General features: G+C 32.9%; 1 protein-coding gene across 1 annotated transcript; it reads right to left on the bottom strand.

The window, feature by feature from the left end:
- Positions 1-4,599: 4,599 nt before the first annotated feature.
- Positions 4,600-18,200, bottom strand: LOC124946044 (AP-5 complex subunit zeta-1). The gene is made up of 16 exons (XM_047486600.1): positions 17,996-18,200; positions 17,771-17,911; positions 17,579-17,670; positions 17,404-17,500; positions 17,270-17,313; positions 11,038-11,126; positions 9,754-9,845; positions 9,526-9,672; positions 8,669-8,816; positions 8,482-8,558; positions 7,436-7,507; positions 6,665-6,712; positions 6,087-6,214; positions 5,818-5,968; positions 5,339-5,549; positions 4,600-4,928 (listed from the first exon to the last, which is right to left on the bottom strand). Exons 1-16 carry the CDS (start codon positions 18,092-18,094, stop codon positions 4,879-4,881), a joined length of 1,686 nt encoding a protein of 561 aa, XP_047342556.1. The 5' UTR covers positions 18,095-18,200; the 3' UTR covers positions 4,600-4,878.
- Between the last annotated feature and the right edge of the window lie 4,788 nt (positions 18,201-22,988).

Genomic DNA, 22,988 nt, shown 5'->3' with positions numbered 1-22,988 from the left:
TTTAACACGTTTTTAACACATTATATACGTTTATCATGTTTTTAACACGTTAAACACGTTTAACATGTTTTTCACGTTTTTAGCACATTTAACATATTGTGGTATGTTTAACACATTTTTGGCACGTTTAACACGTTTGATAAATTTTGGCATATTTACCACATTTTGACATGTTTAATAAATTTTGGCCCGTTTAACACACTTGTGACATGTTTAAAACGTGTTAAATATGTAAAAAATGTGTTAAATATGCCAAATAAATGTAAAACATGTTAAACGTGTCAAAAATGTGTTAAAACTTGTCAAAATGTGTTAAACGTACCAAAACATGTTAAAAACGTGTTAAACGTGCCCAAAATGTGTAAAATGTGCCCAAAATGTGTCAAACGTGTTAAACACATCAAAAATGTGTTAAACGTGCTAAAAACGTGAAAAACATATTAAACTTATCAAAACGTGTGAAAAACATGTTAAATGTATTAAAAATGTCAAAAACGTGTTAAATGTGCCAAAAACGTGAAAAACGTGTGAAAACGTGTTAAACGTGAAAAACGCATGAAAATGTGTTAAACGTGCCAAAATGTGAAAAACGTGTTAAATGTGAAAAACGTGTTAAACGTGTCAAAAATGTGTAAAACGTGTTAAATATGCCAAAAACGTATTTAACGTGCCAAAACTTGAAAACATGTTAAAAACGTGTTAAACATGTCAAAAACGTGCCAAAACGTGAAAAACGTGTGAAAATGTGTTAAACGTGCCAAAACGTGAAAAACGTGTTTAACGTGCCAAAAACGTGAAAAACTATGGAGGCAGGAAGTCCATGAAGGCGATACACATCCCTGAAATAAAGCTGTGCAACAGCCACAGCACCACCCAACTGATCCAACAAGTCATCCAACCGGGGAATAGGAAACCGATAACGCACTGTAATCTTGTTGATAGCACGACTATCAATGCACATACGCCAAGACCCATCCTTTTTTGGGGTAAGAAGGGCCGGGACAGCACAGGGACTAAGGCTCTCTCGAATGTGTCCCTTAGCCAGCAAGTCCTCCACCTGTCTACGCAACTCTTCATGTTCTTTGGGACTCATGCGGTAATGAGAACGGTTTGGTAGGGCAGCACCTGGAACCAAGTTAATGTGATGCTGGATATCACGCAAAGGAGGCAAGGCACAAGGCAGATTCTCAGGAAAGACATCTGCAAACTCCTGTAACAGCGGCTGCACTGGAATAGGCACCTCAGAACTAGCACCACAGGTAATCAGCGAACAAAATGGAGCAAACACCATGCCCGATTCGACCATGGCGGTCTGAAAAGGACCCCGAGACAACAAGGTGGTAGGGGGGGACGCATGATGAGTGGGGGCAGCACCCTTCTTGGGCTGATTTGGCATCAACACAATCTTGGTACCATGAAATAAGAACGTGTAGGTATTAGCACGCCCATCATGTATAACAGAATGATCAAACTGCCAAGGGCGACCAAGTAAAAGGTGACAAGCATCCATAGGAACCACATCACAATATACAGCATCACGATAATGGGAACCAATGGAAAAATTAACAAGTACGCGCTTGGAAACTGTAACATCCGTACCTTGACTCAGCCAGGACAGACGATAAGGCTTGGGGTGAGGTTCAGTGGACAGACCCAGCTTCGAAACTGCAACCTCAGAAATCACATTCTCACAACTCCCAGCATCAATGATGAAGGTGCAAACTTTGCCACCGATGGTACAAGTGGAATGGAACAGATTATTGTGTAACCACTCGTTGTCAGGAGCACGAGGGGTTAAACATGATCGACGAATCACCAAAAGGGGGCCAACATCACCAGAAACATACTCCTCCGCTGCCTCATCATCATAAACATCATACACTGGGGCTGAATCTGAAGGAAGAGCAGAGTCAGGATCATCCACCTCAGTAAAAAGACCACGATTGGTGGACTTTGGGTTGCGACACTCTGCTTGGCGATGGCCAACTTCACCACAATCGAAACAACGCAAGCCACCGGGACGTCCCTGTGGGGGGGCTGTAGTGCCGCGAGGGGGGGCTGGGGTGGGATGGGCCGACTGGGAAGAAGAACCAATGCCACTAGTGGGGACAACCTGTTTTCCAAAGCTACCCGAACCGCGCCTAGCTAGCTGTTTCTCAGCCTGTGAAGCACGCTGATGTGCCTCAGAAACAGTCAAGGGATCAAACATATTCAAAATATCCTGCAACTGGAGGCGAAGGCCACCAATATAGCGAGAAACCAACTGGAGAGGGGACTCAGACAGGTCAACACGAGCCACAAAGGTGTAAAACTCAGTGGAATAGTCATCCACGGAACGAGAACCCTGACGAAGATTCTGGAACCGCTGGTACAGGTTACGTTCGTAATTATATGGTAGAAACGCAGCCCTAATATGCTTCCTGAATTTGTCCCAATTCGTGAGCTTTGCCTTACCATGACGAACACGTGTCTGTTTCAACTGCTGCCACCATGCTTGTGCACGACCATGTAAGCGGATCGTAACAAGGGGTACACGACGATCTGCAGGAACTTCCTTGAAATCCAGAATCTCTTCAACTTGAGAAAGCCAATCAATAAACTCTTCCGGTGATAGACTACCATCGAACTTAGGGATGTCCATCCTGAAAGCCTGCTCCCAGCGATGATTGGGGCGTTCAGGGGATCGATTCCGAAGACCACCGAAAGGGTTTTCATCTGTCATCGTAACATCATCTTCAGGGTGGTGCATGTGCATAGATGCATCCATCCGTTGCGTCAACCATTCAACCTGCCGCCTCAAATCGTCGTTATCACGGCGAAACTCAGCGTTTTCACGTCGCAACTCAGCAAGGTCACCATCATCAGCACCAGGGGTAGGGTTGCGCGGCTGTCTTCGGGGCGGCATACCTCAGGGTCGACTGGAAACTGATACCAACTGATGCAGCGTGCGTGGCTAGGATGAACCTTTATCAAGATTCGTTGATTCTTACGAATACCGAAAGTCGATAGATATTGAGGAAACCTCGTTTTCTGATTAATAATCTTCTTGTTTTTTTATTGAAAGAATGCTTGATCATTACAATGGAATACCTTCAGGGTATTTATAGGACTTACATGTGTTAAATTAGGAATTACGTCTAATTACAATTTAATTATACTAATTTAGGATATTCCTTCCATAGCAAGAATATCCCTACCTAATTTAGAATATCTCTAGTAATTTCTTCCTTAATTAGAATATATATTCTAATCCCTTCCTTGATTAGAATATATCTTCCAATCCCTTCCTTAATTAGATTATATTCCAATCTCTTCGACTCGCACCGCATCATTTTCCCAAACATAGAAATTGGAATTGAATTATAATTCTATAATTTTTCCAAACATAGGAATTGAATTGTAATTCAATGCCAATTCTCATAGAATTGGAATTAGAAATCCAATGCCAATTCTAATTCCAATTTCCCTTATCAAACAAACTCTAAAGGAAATTAAGGTTATTGATCTTCAAATACGTAAAACTGAAGCAGAGAAAAACAGTGATAAAAATCCTAAAATCTTGAAAAAAATACATTTTATCATATTAGTTATAGATGAAGATTAAACAATGTGAGCAGACATGTATCATCATCTGCTTCAATTCAATCTCCCTTTATGAAAAACAAGAGAGGAAAGGGACATGGAAGAAGATAATATGGTCAAAAAAAGGCGGACAAGAAGACAACACATGTTGTAATAGATATATTGTAGTTTTTTGTTTATTTAATCAGTGTTTGTAATGTGATTTGACTGCTACCATTCAAAAACTTTTGGTCGTCTGTTTGTTATTTTAAAATCAAAATTAGGGTTTGACTATATTTGATTATTGACTCTCCCACTTTTCGAGTTTCTTAATGAAATAGTGTTAAACCGTTAAAAAAAGTTGTAAATTTTGTAAAACCAATAGTTTATTTTAACATCTACTTAAAAAGTAAGAGTTTATTTTAAAAATATTTTATTAGTTTTATTTTATAATTAAGTATAATAATAATAATAAACAAACACACTAAAAAAACATATTTACAAAATCAATTACGTAAATTCATTTAGTTGAATAAATAATAATTTAAAAATACAAATTCACTTATAAAATATAAAAAATAAAACTATTTATAAATTCGAAAAATTTTACTATTAAAAATTTAAAATTATAAAAAATTTCTGAATTATTATAGGGTAGTCTGATATATAATCTTTAAATTTTAAGAGATCTTAAACTGACTTGATTCTTACACTAAATCAAATCGAGCAAAAATTTGATTTCCCCGATCAGACAATCCATATAAAAATCACATTACATAGTGAGCTAGCTATCATTCAAAAGAATATCAAAAAGAGAGAAGCATGATAATGTTTGTTGTCCTTGTTTTATTCTTCCTTTATGTGTCATTTTCCTAATCGGGAACTCATGTTCTTGGATTATTATTTGGTTGTCGTAATTTCACATTCGAAACTACTTTTACGTCTACTATTATTCTCTTCTCGATCAAACAAACATCCAACCATGTTTTGAATAGTTGATTATAAGAATAGTGGTCGTATTTAGTGACAACTATCATCAATACATTGAACTCTTTCTTTTATTGAAGAATGGTAAATGAGCAACATATTTTGAGTCTCTAAATAATCCAAAAATGGATCATTGCTTCCAAACATAAAAAAAGGAAGCATAAACAACAAACAACACCCAAAGAAGAACAAGGAAAAGAAACAAAAAAAAAAACAGTAAATTTGAAGAAAACTATAGATGTTATATTAGATAAAACATTCAATACTATCCATCATTTTCCTTATCAACAACTGAAGTGGATCAAATAATCATGTCCATATTATTGGTTCTTATCTTGACTGAATAATGTCTGATAATGAAAAATCATGATAGGGAGGCCCTGCAAGAATAGATTTCATAGTTATTGTCAGATTGCTCATCTATAATTATACATATTTTTTTAATTTAGAAAGTTAACACGATCCCCACAATCATGACCTCAACTCAATTTAAGGTGTTCTTAATCAGAATTGAAGCGTGATCTAATGAAAAAAACAAAATAAATTATATGTTCAAATGGGATCGTATTTGGAAACTAAAAACATAGTACGAGACAAATCAAGAGAGTTATTGGTGGTTTCTCTTCTGAGTCCCGAGACAAGTATTTCATGATTTGTCAGATTTCTCATCTAGGGGATAAAAAACTGTAAATAATAATACAACACATATGTAACAATTTATTGACAGTTTCAAGTTCGGATCGAGACATAAGTTTTTTCAAATAGGCTACTAATAAGAGTATTTGTTTACCTTCTTGTTGGCCCAAGACATAAAATGGAATATGAGCAACCATTTGTTTTCCAGCTTCTCTCCAGTTAACTACACCTGGTTTTTGCATATTTTCATCAGATGTCTGAGAAGGACCCAACACTGACAAACAAATTGCAGGTTCATCCATTAAACCTAAATAATCGCGAGCACGCCTGCTCACTCTCACATCTGATATTTTAGAACGAGCCACCTATTTTGTCAACCAAAAATTAATTTAAATTGTAATAGAACCACAACAACATAAGTGTATAAGAGAATATGCATGATTTCAAATCAACTTGGTAAAGACGTGATAATTATTAGTTTAACATTATAAAAACACTTTTTTGTCATATTTCATACATGGAAACTGTATTTGGTTAGTCAAAAATTAAGAAGAAATTTACTGACAGGTTTCCATTTGATCCAAATTTGGATTCAAATAAAGAAATAGAAATGCCCAATAATAAAAGGCATACCTTAGCTAAGGACACGCGTGCCCTAGGTTGTAGCTCACGGTGGTAAGTTGCGAGCTTTGCAATAGCTGTCACAACATAGCATAAGAGTCTTGATTGGAATGTCTTTCTAAAGGATGAACTTCCAGAGTTGAGACCAGAAAGACCCACGCGACTTCATCGTGTATAAAGCAAATAACATGAACATGATCAGCACGTGTGTACTTACAAGAAAAAACGACATATCATATTGCAGTTGAACAACAAAATTATGGATGATTTCATCAATGTACCTCGATGAAAGATTTTCATACAAAAGTAACTCTAGACTTTCAAAAAGTTCACGAGCTGCATCTTTATGAGGACCACCACCACCTCCATGCTCCCCTATCGCCCAACATAATTGTACAGCCAACTCTGCCTAGAAAAAAAACAAAGTCAAGTCTTTGAAAATAGTATTGAATAAACTAAATAACTTCTAAATATAACTAAGTTAGTTAGTTTATTAAATGTGAAAGTAATGTAGAAAAAATGCTTAAGACTATTTTACCCTTTATAAAGATGTAATTTGATTAATTACAGTGGTTAAAGTTGTCTTTAAGACGCTTACCAAATTAAGTCGTTTATAGTTTATCGAATTAAGCTATATTGTTTTCTTGATTTGAGTTGAATCTAAATAAATAAGTGATTTTAGGAATAGTTGTCAAATGATCACTCAAAACATCTAGATTAATTGATAAGTTGTGTTATCAAATACCAGTAATACACAACTCTGTCTTTGAAATATGTTCTTCCTCTACATGTTTTCTTCCTTTTTTTCTTTTCCCTTCCTTTCTTAATAGATCTGGGTTGATCAAACTGAGTAACTGACCTTTACAGGACTATCATAAGCTTCTCCAAGTCTGTCAATTATAGGTTTCTGCAAGAAAAATGATTGATGTTAATTAGACTATCTAGCAATGTATGCACCAAAAAGATATTTCAAGAATACTAATAAGCATTGTTCACAAAAAGAATAGCATTGACCACTTGTACTAAAAAACAGTTACTTTGATCAAACAAACAGATCAATTAAAATGAGATTTTAAAAACACTCTGGAAACTTAACAAAGCCAACTTGATCAAATCATCTCCATAATGAACAATCTTGCATGGAGAAAAGTGAATTTGATAACCGTCTGGAAACAAAATATCTTAGTTCGGACAGATCCAGATATGCTTAAAAAGGCATTGACAACAGATTGTTCTTCTGTCTGGGCTCGGTGAGGGCTAAAAAACCCGTATAGAAGAGATCTATAATAATTTGGAGTGTTGGATCAATGGTGGAAGACATTACAAGGTGGTGCAGTTTCCAGTGTATCCACCTAGATACTTTTATACCAAATGTATCTAAATTAGTATCCAGATTCAGAAACAAAAGTGTTTCCAAATATACACCAATCATAAGGGTAGCCATATCCAGCCAGCTACATCTTTCATACCAAATGTGTATCTAGATTTGTAACCAGATTCAAAAACAAAAGTGATTCCAAATAGGGTAGACCTCTAAAATGCAATCATAGGAGAAGACTATGCAAAATAAGACTTCTACTACCAATGGAACTCAAACAAAAATAATATCAATAACTAACAAGATGAATACCTTGAGAAGTGCAACAAAGTGTGGAGATCTCTGAAATGCAACAAGCATGAATTCCAAAAGCCTCTTTTGAACCTAGAAATTAAGAAGACAATGCATTCAAATATTTCGACGTCAAATCACATTAAAGATTTTTTTGATGGTTGTAAATGGGGTTTTTAAGACCTTGACCATATACAAATGCAAACAAATCTCTTTTACTACTCATGGAAAAGAAACATTTTTGAAGCAATATATATTCACTGCAAATTCTTTGACAGATTAGGTATGTATTCAGTTTACATTCTTAAAAAGAAAGAAGGATTATGCATGTAAACCAATTAACAATAAGAAGCAAACATTCCCCATTTGGAAACACTTATGGCTGTTTTGTCATCAACTTCTGCATGTTGACCATGATCAGGAAAATTTTAATTGGTATATTTGTCAAAAATCACAATCATCTAGTAAATAATGTGGATCATTATTCAAAAAAAATCTGAACATGATCCAGAATGTTTTTTTTTTTATCAAAATCAAATAAGCAAAAAATTACACTATAATTTGAATTATGATCAAGAAAATATTTTGTATATCAAATGAGCAACAAAAAACACACTATAATCTAGATCATGACAAAAATTAAATTCATAACATACAAAAAAAAACATTTCAAGGGATTGTGACAAATACTAGTTTCCAAATAGGCTCTCATAATTTTAATTTCTTTTATATCTAGATCCAGATGAGAAACAACCAATACATTTTTGAATATGTAACTCAGTTTGGTTTCCAAATATAATTCCATCCATATACATATTTATTTGGATACAGAATTCTTGTATCCAAATGGGACCATTATTATGGTCAAACTTGTTGTTTCATGTCCATGTAAATAGGGAACACAATAATACATGGTTAACCTTCCAAGTATCAGAAGATCTTCATCCAAGAGTGTCCATAATACAAACTTTATCTAAATGAGAAGGCAGAAGAAATGTATTCTCATATAACATTATGGGAGAAAAAAAGGACCAGAATAAGATAACATTCCCAAAGGATTTCTTTACCTGATAAGCAAAATTTTTGTCCGGAAAGAGTGTGGAATTTCTTGCCATAAGCAGGGGAATCAATGCACATCTCAAAGCTGTATATAGAAAGAAGAAAATTAAGAAAATTTGGATTACTTAGGTTTGATACATGCCGCAGAATACAAGGTCTTTGGCCAACAGAGATCGACTTTTATCATTAACATACATTCATTGGGATCATCTAGCACCAAAGCAAAATAAACACCAAGAATCCTGGAAGTGATCATCAACGCTTGCTTTAGTCGATTAGATTGGGGGACATTTATGGCAGCCTGAAGAGCTGAAGTCATCACAGAAGATGTCCAGTGGCGCTCCTAAAGCACAAGAAAATCGTTGATTAATTGATTATTGATTTATATGATTACTAATGGATAGCACCCTCGATGCAAGATGAAAAGGCAGAATTAAGCGTGGAACAGATGCAAACTGAAGTTAAAGAGATGTTTCATAACACAACTTCTCACTTAATCTATATGATTAAGTGCATATTTAAATTAAGTTCATTTGATAATTATTCCTTAATATCACTTAATTATGTAAATTCAACTCAAACTAAGCTATAAAATCTGGTTTCACTTAGTAAGAAATGGATGACTTAACTCGGTAATCTAAGAACATCCAAAAACAATTTTAACGATGAAAATTAATAAACTTTTGTCTCTGTAAAGGTAAAATAGGTTTTAAGTACTTTCCCACAATTAGTTCCACACCTTATCAAATCAATTGACATACAAAGTACTTCAAGTTTAGATATTCATTTCGTTTATTCAGCATTTAAATTCAGTCTTCAACAGTTACTTTTCAGTTTTATCAAAGTCACCGGTTTATTAATTTCTCATCAGGTTCAACAGAAAGCTAGAGTTCTTTGTATAGATTAATTTCAATCAAGGTGCTTTTATTGGAATCAAACCTAGGACCTCAGCCTCTTAGTTCAAGACTTTGTCAATTGAGCAACCATAGGTGATAGTGAGATGCAAAATACACATCTGATTTGACACCACAATTTATTAAAGATAACAATACCGCAAGGCCGTCATTTTCATCCTTAAGAAACTCGAGAAACAGAGGGTCCATAGAAGCCATAGTACTACTATCTTCTGATTCGGAATCTGCACCTCCATCCCCAATGGTCGATCCAGTATATGCTTCATCCATCAGTGCAAGTAGCATCTGCATCAAGAATAGGTAATTAACTTCATTAAACGTTCTAATGTTTCTTTATTCACTTTCAAAAGTCAACCAAGAACTCACCTCAGGAGCAGCACTCTTCTGTATTGAAGCTATGCTGCTACCAATAAGAGGCCCAGATGTTTTTTCTACCCTTTCCAATGCAACAACCAGTACTGGGATAGATAGAAGAAAGAAATTGTTAGAATCTTTAACAAACAGAGGGGGAAGTTCACTGATTTTCATTCACTATGAAGTACTAAATGCTAGAATGTTTTTTTTAAATGTCAGATTTGTATTCTTTTGCTAATAAATGCTCAAATACTATTATTAGTGCATACTGCCGATTTAATGTTGTATGTTTATGTCACGTTTTCAATACTTGGTACAAATAACATTGTTTGTATTATTAACATTATGATGAATTTAAAATGCTTCTTTGAAAATCTATGAAGCTCAACTCTCCTAGAGAAGCTGATGTTCACAAGAACTGCAATTCAAAGACATTAACCAGTTTTCTACCAGCAAAGAATGTGACATTCTCAACCCACTAACAAATAAGTCTAAGAGCTTGTTTGATGTGGATTATTTAGATTAGTTTCAATTAAACCACTATCCCATTATTCAGATCATCAACCAAAATACCACATTATCGTTACTTTATTTTTTATAATATTTTAAAACAATATACAAGGATATTTGGCCATTTTATTCAAATAAACCATCTTTACAAAAAAAAACAAGTTTTTTTCAAAAACAAAATCAGATTATTCCAAATAATCCTACATCAAACAAGCTCCAAGTTATTCATCAAACAAAACCTAAAAAGAAACTTGATCAACTATGACTAATTAAATTGCATAGTAATGGGTCTCTTAAATAATAGTACCAAACAGCTGTTCCCCCTCTTATCTTTCCTTATCTCTTTTTGTTTTTGCAAAAGATAAGTTTTCTAATCTGTTTTCTTACATGATAAGTTACATTTATTCCTTCACTCTTACTACATGTAGCCGACTTTGAGTTATTTCTTTGGTATTTCATCCCTTAACCTACCTATTTCCCACAGCATGATCACTGTCTGAATGTGGAGGATGGAAAGGTGTTTAGAGATCTTACTTATGGAGATAATATATATTTTCTTTCATTTAATTTCCTGAAAGTTAAAGTTAAAAATTCCTGACTATTTCTGTTGAAACCTGAGATAATAAACCCACACTAATTATAGTGAACCAAGAATCAAGAAAATGATGTAAGAAAACTACAAATAAAAGTTCTAAGTACCTTCAGTGAATAAACATGGGCAATGATTATTTAGTACTATATGAAGTAAATAAACAATAAAGGTCTGAAGGAATAAACTACACTCACTGGGTAAATCCACTATTGATGGGAATAGAGGAAGAAATGATCCTGGAGATACAAGTGCTGGAAATACAGTCTTAAATGACTTTTCAAATCTGTATCACATGAAACATGTTGAGTCAGTTATTTCAAAAGCCCTGCCTTTCATTAATTGCTACAAAATTTTAATGAGGCAATGCACTATTTCTACAAGAAAAAAGACAATTTAATACCATATATTTTGATGTGGTTGTCCTGTTTTCTATGACAAATAAATAAAAACCCTAATCTATGCAAAATAAGTGCTCTATTCAGCAAAACAGGATGTCGCGTAAAAAACAGAAAATAATATCCAATGGAGCCCTTAAATAAGGAGCCTGTATGGAAGAGTGATAGAAAAAAGAACTTAAGACCTACAACCTTAAGAAAGCGTAGTCAAACCCATCTATCTTCAAAAGGAGTTTGGCAGGCTTAACACCAAGAATAAATGGTTTCTTCAAAGCAAGCAGATTCATAATGTATATAGAGTGCTTCTAGCTAGGCATATGTAGGCTAACTACTAGGCCAACCATAACCCAAGAGAACTTATGAAGGCACCCATCATTAACTTCTGCAAACTTATGCATAGCCAACTATTGTACAATAATGTAATGTCCAATGGTTTTTGTTTGGGCCACTTAGAGTGAGATAAAACTGAAAATTAAGTGTTGAATGTTGAATACAGAATTTTATGTGTCAAATGCTTTAAGTATCTGACAATAAACCAAATGAAAATGCGTAAATTATAAATACTTGGTATGTAAGCCGATTTGATAAAATGTGAAACTAATGTTGAGAAATTATTTAATGATTATTTTACCCTTACAATGACGTAAGTTAATTAATTTTCAAGGTTAAAGGTGTCTTTTGAATACTCTTACTAGATTACCGAGTTAAGTAATTTATAGCTTACATAATTAATCCATATTTTATAACTTAATTTGAGTTGAATCTAAATAATTAAGTGAAATTAAGTAATAAATATCAAACAAACTTAATTCAAATAAGTAATTAATCATTTAGATTGATTGATAAGATGGGTTATCAAACATCAGCTTAGTCCATCACTGTTTCAAATTTCACATGCAAGTATAAAGAATAGGTACATAAGAACTAATTTGGCCACCACAGCTTGGTTTAAATGTGACTCACGAACATACCTGCTATTATTATTAGTCTCATCCACATACTTATATAAGCTCATAATCACTTTAATATCCAATTGATGCTTATATAACATTCATAGGCTTCATTTTTCTGGAAAGAAATCAATCAAATGGAAAAATGAAAGTGGTTTAGAGACACGGGAATAATTTTCTTAACCATCTAGGAAATCAGTTGACAGAATGCCTAAATATCATATTTTGCTTTATGAAGCGTTCACCATTTGGCAAATTGAACTTGTCAGAAGTTTTAATTTTTCATTAACAAAAAAAGTTATGATCTGTGTGGATACAATTCAGTGAATGGAAAGTTTCTGGTAGCAAATCACTTACTAAATAATTGATTTGCCAAATTAAAACTGATTTTATTATATTTATCCTAAAGGTCAGTTCTAATTTCTGTCAATAATATCTTCATGGTATCATAGCATTATTTTTCCAAAAAGAACAAATCAAATCAACGACACTCCGACGCAAATAATTGCCACTCACTAAAGTCAATATATACTGAAGTGTGGATCAAGTAAAATGGAGAAAAAAAATGTTAAATCTAAAGATGTTGCATTGCCTTCATCATTAAAGTAATGATGATACAACAAAGAAGAGAAAATAAACATTTGGTCCTTTTAAAAAGGTTTTTAACTTGAATGCTAGAGATTAGCTGCATTATTAAATCGTAAGGTCGTTTTATACCAGGAGATTGTCTTTCAATATTAATAGAGTTCATTATGTTTGTGTCTTCAGTATGGTTGTGCTACGGTCTAGAAATAAAGGCGGCGGTCCCAAAATAATTTCAGCACCCTCCATCGGTCCAATTGGGCACATGGGCTAGTTTCTGTTTTTTGTTTTAATAATTCTGTTTTTACTTTCCCTTTCTATTTTTCAAACCGAATTCTGTTATTTCTAGTAGTTGTTATAACCAAATATTATGGGGGCAAGAAAGCAACTATATAAGGTTGATCCTTCTTCTCCAATGACCCAACCATGGAATAATGAATATATGAAATTACTTGTGAAAGTTCTTCACCCCCATTGTATTTTATGTTTTGATTATTTATTTTGGACTGTTTGGTGTAGACCAACAGTATTCTCTTCTCACCCTTGATTCTTCTTTCCCCTCATCCCAAATTCGTCATTACAAAACCCTTCCGCTGCACTTTGATTATAGATTTCCACCCGGTCCTAGAGATCAAGAACTCGATTATTGAAATCAAGAACTCAAAAACACTATTTACGAAACAAGTCGTAACAGGTTGCTCAACGAACGTTTCTAATTATCTTCCTCTTGGATACAATTTATTGAGAAATATTCTCCTTCAAAGAGAAAAGGCTTATATTGAAAACTATTGGAGCCAACAAAAGTTGTTTGAAAACAAAAAGGTGTTAGTATTTGTAGTGATAGGTGGTCGGACTTACAAATAAAACCGTTTATCAATAGCATGGTTGAGTGTGAAAGTGATCTTATGTTTCTGAAGGTAAGTACAAGGATAAAGTTTCATCTTTTGCTCATTGACGAAATAAATGAAGTGGTACACCTTGTGTTGTGCACACTCTAAATCTTGTCTTGAAGATTTTTGTGCACCGACTGATTCTATAGGTTTGACCAATCCGATACGAATACATATACTCAAAGATATTATTCTAAACTTCGCGGAAATTTGAGTAATATCTTTCAATGCACTTTTTTCTTTCCTTTGAAAATTCAATATCTTTGTAAGGAGGAAGACGGCTGGGAGATTTTTAAAGTCACTCATAACCAAGATTTAGGGACATCAAAGTTTCAAGGGAAAGAAAAAAATGTATTGAAAGATATTACTCAATTTGCTGTCGAAGTTTAGAATAATATATTTGAGTATTTGTATCGTATTCTTATCGGATTAGTCAAACCTAAGAATCAGTCAGTGGAAAACTATTAATCGAGACAAGATTTAGAGTTTGCACAACACAAGGTGTATAAAATATGTGTACTTTGCCTCAACAAGTAATCCCGCAGAGCATCGTCAGTGACCACTTAGACAATATTTTGATGCCCCATTTTATTTGTGGCGTCAATGAGTCAAATAACCTAGAATCGTTCGTTGAGCAACCATACTGAAGGCATAAACATAATGAGTATTCCTAAATATATTAAAAACAATCCCGGTGTAAAACAACCTCACAATTTCAGAATGCAGTCATCTATAGCAATCAGGTTAAAACTTTTTCAAGAGGGCCAAGTGTTTCTTTCTTTGCTGGATCATCACCTTGCAAAGAAAAATTACTATTAAATGGTGAGATTTTAAAAACATGTTCGATGATGAAGATAGTGAAACTTCTTTCGGTTTAACATGGAGCGTAGGCGACGGGCCGACGGAAACTAGCGATGAATGTGATTTGTGAAGAAGATAAAGCAGTAGGGCAAGAGCTCGAGGAACCGTAAAGAAGATGAATCAAAAGATAAAACAATAGGGAAAATATCAAGATGAAGAAAACGCCTAATTTAGTTTTCATATTTTAGAAATTTTATAACTAGTCCCCTAAAATTTTAATTCTTTTCAGTTTGACCCCTAAAATTTTATTTTTTTGCAATTCCACAAAAACATATTTGAAAATGTGTCCAAGCCGTATCAGATTGGTCAAACCTACAGAAAATAAATGAAACTTATTCTTTCGTATCCGATACGTGTTTTGGCGTTACGTACCGTATCGATATTGGATACTCCAAAAAATAAGTAAGTATCCATGCTACTTAGATTATACCATGAACAAAACACCATATTTCCAACTTTATTTCATTTAATAATACCATGTCGTAAATGCATTGCTTCGTTTGACGACATTTAAGTTCCAAACAACATAAATGAAGCACTCAAGAGCAAGAAGAGGGAAAAGGAAGTCAGCGAGGAGATAAATGCACTACAGAAAAATGGCTTATGCGATCTACCTAAAGGAAAAAGGGAAACTAATGCAAGTGAAACACAAATCAGATGGGAAAATTGAATGATTAAAGATTCGATTGGTATCAAACGACTTTTCCCAATCATATGGGATCAATTATCCCAAAACCATTGCACCGGTAGCAAAATTGAACACTACCGGAATTCTATTCTCTCCAGCAACCAACAAAAAATGACAACTACATCAATTGGATGTCAAAAGTATTTTAATGGAGACTTGAAAGAAGTCTACATAAAAATTCCTCAAGGAATCGGTCAACGTCCAAAGAAGATATGCAGATTGCAAATTGTACTGCCTCCAAGAGCATGGTTTGAGAAGTTCACAACATCAATAACCAAACATGAATACAAATAGTGTCAAGCAAATCATACTCTATTTGTAAGGACCTCGACTGGAAACAAAGTCGCAATTCTTATTGTTTATGTCGATGATATTATTATTAAAGGTGACGACGAATTGGAAATTGCACATCTGAAAAGATTTCTCACCAAAGAATTTGAAATTAAAGATCTCGGGAAACCAAGGTTCTTTCTGAAAATGGAGTTGGCCAGATCAACCAAGGAATTTTCTTATCACAACGGAGATATACATTAGACCTACTAAAGGAAACAGGGATGCTCGGATGCAAGCCAGTAGATACTCCTATGGATCCAATAAACAAACTTAGCTCCGGAGAAGATGATGCCCCTATAGACAAAGGAAGATACCATCGTCGAGTGGGTCGACTATTGTATTTATCACACACAAAACCTGACATCAGATTCTCAGTGGGTGTGGTAAGTCAATTCATTCCCACCATGCCCACCAAGAACACATTTTGTATAGAATTCATACCTTAAGGGTACTCTAGAAGGATTGCTTTTCTGACGAAATGAACACGCTAACATGAAGGTTTACATAGATGCAGATTGGGTCGGAGACATTAATGACAGATGATCCACCTCAGGATATTGCATATATGTAACGGAGAACCTAGTAACATGGCGAAACAAAAAGTAGTCACTGGTAGCAAGAAATAGAGCAAAAGCAGAATACAAAGCCCTTGCACTAAGAATATGGATCAGAAGAATCCTCAAAGAGCTTGGACTATCCACAAAAAAAAGGTTATTGAAGTTGCTATGTGACAATCAAGAATCTATGAGTATAGCAAAAATTCCCTTACACCACGACAGAACGAAAGACATGAAAATCGACACACTTCATTACCGACAATGTGGTGAACGGAGACACGGAACTCCTATACATCCCATTTCATCACCAAATACCGACATACTCACAAAGGCACTTCTACAACCTATATTTGAAGGGCTAAACAACAAGTTAGGGTTATATACATGTACAACCCAACTTGAAGGGAAGTGTGAAAATAATAATCTCTTCAAAGTCGTGGCGCCATTTAGCCTTACCAACCCCAGGGAAACAATTCAGTGAATGGAAGGTTGCCGGTAGCTAATTGATTGAAGATTTGATGATTGATTGTATCATTTCCTTTTATGTATTTAATACTAGACTACCATGTCTTCTTTTTTTTAAATACTAGATACCATGTACAAATTATTATAATACAATTATCACAGACAATTCTAAAAGTCCGTTCTAAATTTCTGTCAATAATATCTTCAAACAGTTTATTTTGCGCTATCAGTTCTTTTGATGGATGGCAATGGCTCAAAATTCGATAAAGAAAAATATAAAAAAAATTGTATCAAAATAGTAACTTTATTGCAAAATACCAGTAGAGCTTCTATGTGAACCTTAAGATGTATCTTCTGGCCTGTCCATATTGAACTCATGATCTACAGAATGAGCAAGCCACAAAGCTGGATGGATTTTTTGCTAGACCAATAAATTGTAAAACTGTTAAAGGTAATCCTAGACAAGCCATAGAGTATTCAGAAGATATAGAATAGACTCTCTTCAGGGAATTAAATCATGGTAGTCTTATGTACATTCAGAATTGCTTTGATCTAGCAGAAAACGCAATTTTCTTCCCCTAAAGGGCCATCCATATAAATATGCATTTCAAGACATGTATCGGAGAATAACAATATTCCCTTTTAGTAAAAAGGTATTAATTGAAGTACTTATCTACATGATTGTAAAGTAAATGATTTACTCACTTCTCTCCATGCCACGCGATTAATTTGAGCATTAACGGATAAAACTGCAAATGCATGAACAAGACAAGATAGATAAATAAACCGAATGAGTTTAAGGTCTTCAGTAGTAGACAATAAGATATGTATTTACTAACCTGAGGGAGTAATGTAGGAAATGATGTTTGAAGTTTTCTTTTATTCAGCTTTAAAAAATTAATTGTTTCTTCAGCAACAACAGGATCAGAGAACTCACTGAAACAGAAAAAGATTGACACATTGTAAATTTCCAATACTATGTTTCTGTTTTTATTCAAGAAACCACAATCTTACCGGCTTAAGCATGAACGAAAAAATATCCTCAAACTAGGATCAGCATCATGAAGAACCACATCTCCAAAGTCAAGAAAGAATTGAAGAATTGCCTGAGTAACAATGAACAAGAAGCGAGAAAACTTATTTAATCTAAAACAGTAAACTGTTTACTTGGCACTAACACGATTCACTATTGAACGTTAAACGTACCAGTAAAAGAACGCCATCAGAGTTTCGAGATTGAGAAGCCGAAGCTATTGAACGTTGAAAGACCTTGTTGAGCTGTGGATAGACCCTAGCTATCAAATCCTCGGACTTTTCAGCTCTGCATAATTCATTGAGTTTCTTCACCTGATTTGTTTTCCAAAGGAAAAATCAACATAATGTGTAAAGAAGATATGAGAGAAATGGAAAGAGAGAAGGATGAGAACTGACAGATTGGAGAAGAGATGAATCGTTGCCGAAATTTGAATCTCTGGTGCTTGAAGAAAGTGTTCTTAGATGAAAATTCCATTCCTTGTCTCGATCAGACATTCCCAATCATACGCTTTTGCTTGATTTTCCTTTGAAATGAACACAAAATGAGAATCAGCATAAGAATAATAAACTTGCAGAAAATCAATCGGCTGAAAGAAGGGAGAAGAGAGATGATGATGTTAATATTTTGGGCCTGCAAAATAACGGACCTAGAGCCCATAACATTCATCTTATATATCTGTTAGAAAAAAAGGATTTTTCAATTTAATTAATAACTTAAGAATTGATTATAAAATAAAATAAAAAAAAGTCTATAATATGACATTTTGTAATAAAAAAAATAAAGAACTAAAAATAAATGGAAGGTGAAAATAGTTAAGATAATGATATCATGTATCTAGGATTTGATGATAAACTTCAACCTAAACATTATTATATGTTAACATCTACGTCATCCTCTCTCTCTATTAGCATTTTTTATTTTTTTAATTACATCATAAAAATATTTAATATTTTTTTCCCTCTTTAATTATTTAATATTTAAAAAACATTATTTAATAATTTATTTCTTTTTAATTTTTTATTATTAAACTATTATAAATAATATTTTAAAATTATTAATATATATAATATATATTAATAATTTTAAATGTATTATCAAATCATTTTTGTTATTATTTATTTTATTTGAAATTTGAAAAAAAAAATCTTAATTATTAAGATAATTCAATTCAAAACACAAAATACTATCAAGATATATATAACTCAAATTATGAATTATTAACATTCAACCAAGATAAAAAGGAAAAACATTTAGAGATAAGAATTAAATAGTATAAAAGAAAATATATAATTAACATTATGAATTAGTTAACTATAATCAATTGAAATTATAATATATAAAAAATCATATGAAAAAAAATCTTTTAAAGAGAGGAAGAGTTTTAATAAATATATATATATATATATATATATATATATATATATATATATATATTTAAGAATTATATATTTATATATTGATTTATTTATTTTTTTATTTTTTCTATTATTATTTCTTTTAAAAACAGATAAATATATAAATTATTAACTGCAAATATAATTAATTTTAAAAAATTAATAATTTTTATATTTAATTTTATATTTTCTTAAATATATATTTATCAAATATAATATAATATATATATATATTGTTATTTGATTTATTTTTGTCTCTATTATTACTCTAAAAATTATATAAATAAATAAGTTAAAATAACAAAAAAAAATATAAATATATATTTATAAATTAACAAGTAAAGAGAGATAAATTATTAAATGAGAAATAAAAAAATAAATTATTAATAAATAAAAAAAGAGAAATAAATGATTAATGAAGAGTTATGTTTAGTCATTAAACTAGTCAATATTTCACATCATTCTTTAAATTTTTCGCTCCATTACTTTTTCTCTTTATATTAGCGACAGCAGGGTCAACTTCAAACGGCGGCGACGACTTGAAATTTCTGTAGAAATTAGTTTGTGTAAGTCGGAACCGCTAAGATCGGGAAAACTGGTATGAAAGAAGAGTATTTGAGTACCTGATTGTAGTTCGATCGATATTAGGAACGTGAAAGAAAGAAAGAAAGAAAGAAAAGAGCGAAACGGGACAACAACTTCAACCGATGACGACGACAATAGTAGCTTCAACCGGCTGTAGCTTCGATTGCGGAATGGGAGCGAAGAGCAGAGAAGAAAATAAGAGAAGAGAAGAAAGAAAGAAGGAAAAAAGAAAGAAAAGAGGTGGTCTCGGGTTTTAAAGGGTATCTATAACGGTTATTCAGATGTTTAATCGGTATCAGTAATGGTTTTAAGGATAACCGTTACTGATACCCCTTGTGGAAATGAAACGACATACGTCGTATTAGTAACAATTTTAAGGATAACTGTTACAGAAAGATATATCAATAACGGTTCTAAGGGTAATCGTTACTAGTACCTCTTGTGTGAAATAAAAAAGGAAGGCATATCAGTAACGGTTTTAAGGATAACCGTTACTAATACCCTCTTGGAAAAGAAATGACTGATATCGTATCATCAGTAACGGTTCTACGAATAACTGTTAAAAAAAACAAATATTAGTAACGGTTATCCTTAAAACGTTAATGATACCCATGTGGAAAAGAAACAACTAATGGCGTATAAGTAACAGTTTTAAGGATAACCGTTACTAATACCCCTTGTGGAAACGAAACGACTAATGTCGTATCAATAACGATTTTAAGGATAACCGTTACAAATGCAAGTATCGGTAACGGTTTGAAGGAGAACCGTTACTAATACCCCTTGTGAAAAGAAAAGATTAATGACATATCAGTAACAGTTTTAGGGATAATCGTTATAAATATCCTTATTTTGAAAAATAAGAATAAAAATACTAGTATCTGTAACGACTCTTCCTTATACACATTATTGAAAAATTTCATCAATAACGATTTTATTTAGATGTTACTAATATCTTGATATCAGTAACGGATATATTAAACCGTTACTGATAAAAAATTTAGTAAGGCATTATAGCGTTGTTACTATAATTCGTTATTGAAGCCCCCTTTTCCACTGGTGATTAACAGTATTCGGAACCTATACTATATTGATATGAGCAATAATTTTCTAAAAGACTCCATTACTACTGGTCTATTTGGGCTTCCAAAGTTGAGCTAAGTCTAGATGACAACATATTTTCTCGATGAATTGCCATCTATCTTCTTTAAGAACCATTCAATGTTGTCATCCTTTTCCATTTCAAGAAATAATCTATCTAACCCAATTTATGTTGGTCTATCTAGGATTCAAAATTTAGATTACCCAAGTCTAGAGTCTATACAACATCATGTTTTCCGGTGTTTTTCCATCTATCTTCTTTAACTACCATTCAATGTTATCCTATCTATCCATTTCAAGAAATAATCTATGTGGCCCAATTCCGTCCATATCAAATTTGACAGAGCTTTATCAAATCGATCTTTCTTTCAATAATTTTGATGGCTCATTATACCTTGATACATTTTCAAACAAAAAACATTGACTTAATTCGTTTGAGCAATAATGAAAACTTATTAGTGGTAGACGCCAATGGACATTTCTCTAATGTTACTTCACTAAATATGTCTTCTTGTAAATTTAAGTTTTTGACGACTTTAAAAAATCACAAACAACTTTGACCTTCCCAACACTGGGGTTAGTGGCCAAATACCTGAATTGATTGGAGAAATGTGATTCATGTCAATATTTTGTGCATCCAATAATAAGATAAAATGAGAGATTTTCTTCTATATGTAACATGATCTCTCGAGCTACTTGATTTGTCCCAAAACGATCTTAAAGGTCCGATTCGTCAATGTTTCGGGAATTTCAGCACGAGACTTTTAGTACTAAACCTTCAAAATAATAGTTTTAGTCGGTGGAATTCCAGCAACATATGCAAAGAACAAAATGCTTACAATACTTGCTTTGAATGAGAATCAATTACAATGACCAATACCATAATCACTTTCACTCTGTAATAACTTACATGTGTCTTTTATTGGAAAACAATATGATAAATGGAACATTTTTGATGTGGGTGGATGCTCTTTCAGAGTTAGAGGTCCTTGGGTTGAGGTCTAATAAATTTCATGGCTTCCTTGACATTTCAAAGACTCAATCTCATTTTCTTGAAAATGAGTTCATTACACCCTTTCCATCATATTATTTTAAAAAACTTCAATACTAGGAAGACGATGAATAAAAAAGCACAAATCTTGAATCCTTAACCTTTGGTTATAGAGTTTATGTTACAATGACAATGAAATGCTTAAATTGATGGAGTTATCTTAGCATCTCGGACAAAAATTGATTTGTCAAGCAACAAATTTATCGACGCATGTTGCTGACAAGTTATATAATAACAAAGTTTTTTCAATTCACACCATAATATATTAAGCAAAATGAGATAAATTTATGTATATTTTTTTTTTCATTATTATGTATATAACATTCTATTTATAATATAATATATATATATATATATATCACTATAATTAAAAAAAATATTATTTCCTTATTTATTTCTCAATATATAGTCTATATAAATATTTAATTTCACAAAACTATATATAATAATAAAAAAAAGTATTTATATATATAATTATTTTATATTTTTATTAAACTGGGAGACTCTTTGTAATCTTATAAAACAAAGAAAAACAATGGTACTGTGTCTCAATCTTTTGTAGAGTTGAATATCGTAACATGGTCACCATAATTTGCGAACTAGAGTGGATTACTTTTTTGCTCAAAAAATTGCATATTGCATTCAACTACCAATTTCATTACGATGTGATAATCAAGAAACAATGCATATTGATAGAAAAATTAAGTAAGTTAATTTTCAAACCGGCCATACATTACAATTTTTGAATATTTATTCTAAATAATCAAAAAGGGAGAAATTGATAGAAAAATTAAGTAAGTTAATTTTCAAACCGGCCAGAAAAACTAAACTATTATAAACTCTTATGTGTAGGAACAGACCAAGTCGTATAAACCGGCTGGAGAATACATCAAAGCAATCCGGCTCCAGATGATCAATTCATGATCGAGAGGAACCGGCCTCAACATTCCCAACAGACCGGCTAGAAAAAAAGTTCATACTCCAGCCGGATTACACTACGAAAGAGTCAACCGAAAACTAAGAATTACAAAGATTACGTAATATGACGAAATAGACGTGTCTTGAGAAAATAAAAGAAGATAAGATCCGGATCAGAAGCATGCGATAAAGACAATGATGAATTGCTGATCCGAAGATCCGACTCAGACAACCGGAAGGTGCATGTCTAACAAGTGTCCAAAACTGCAAGCCGGCTACGTCATCCATACCTGGTCGGTATATGCATGATTGCCAAGTGTTAGGAAGTTGAAACGTGCA

The sequence above is a fragment of the Impatiens glandulifera genome, chromosome 7, assembly GCF_907164915.1.
Source record: "Impatiens glandulifera chromosome 7, dImpGla2.1, whole genome shotgun sequence".
Classification (NCBI taxonomy): Eukaryota; Viridiplantae; Streptophyta; class Magnoliopsida; order Ericales; family Balsaminaceae; genus Impatiens; species Impatiens glandulifera.
This window is presented reverse-complemented; position numbering and strand designations above follow the sequence as displayed.

Excerpts from the sequence above, each read along its gene's own strand:
- LOC124946044 (XM_047486600.1), bottom strand. The coding sequence starts at position 18,094 with ATGTCTGATCGAGACAAGGAATGGAATTTTCATCTAAGAACACTTTCT. Across the intron at positions 17,912-17,995 it reads ATTCATCTCTTCTCCAATCT|GTGAAGAAACTCAATGAATT; the intron begins GTCAGTTCTCAT and ends AAAACAAATCAG. Across the intron at positions 17,501-17,578 it reads TTTCGTTCATGCTTAAGCCG|TGAGTTCTCTGATCCTGTTG; the intron begins GTAAGATTGTGG and ends TTTCTGTTTCAG.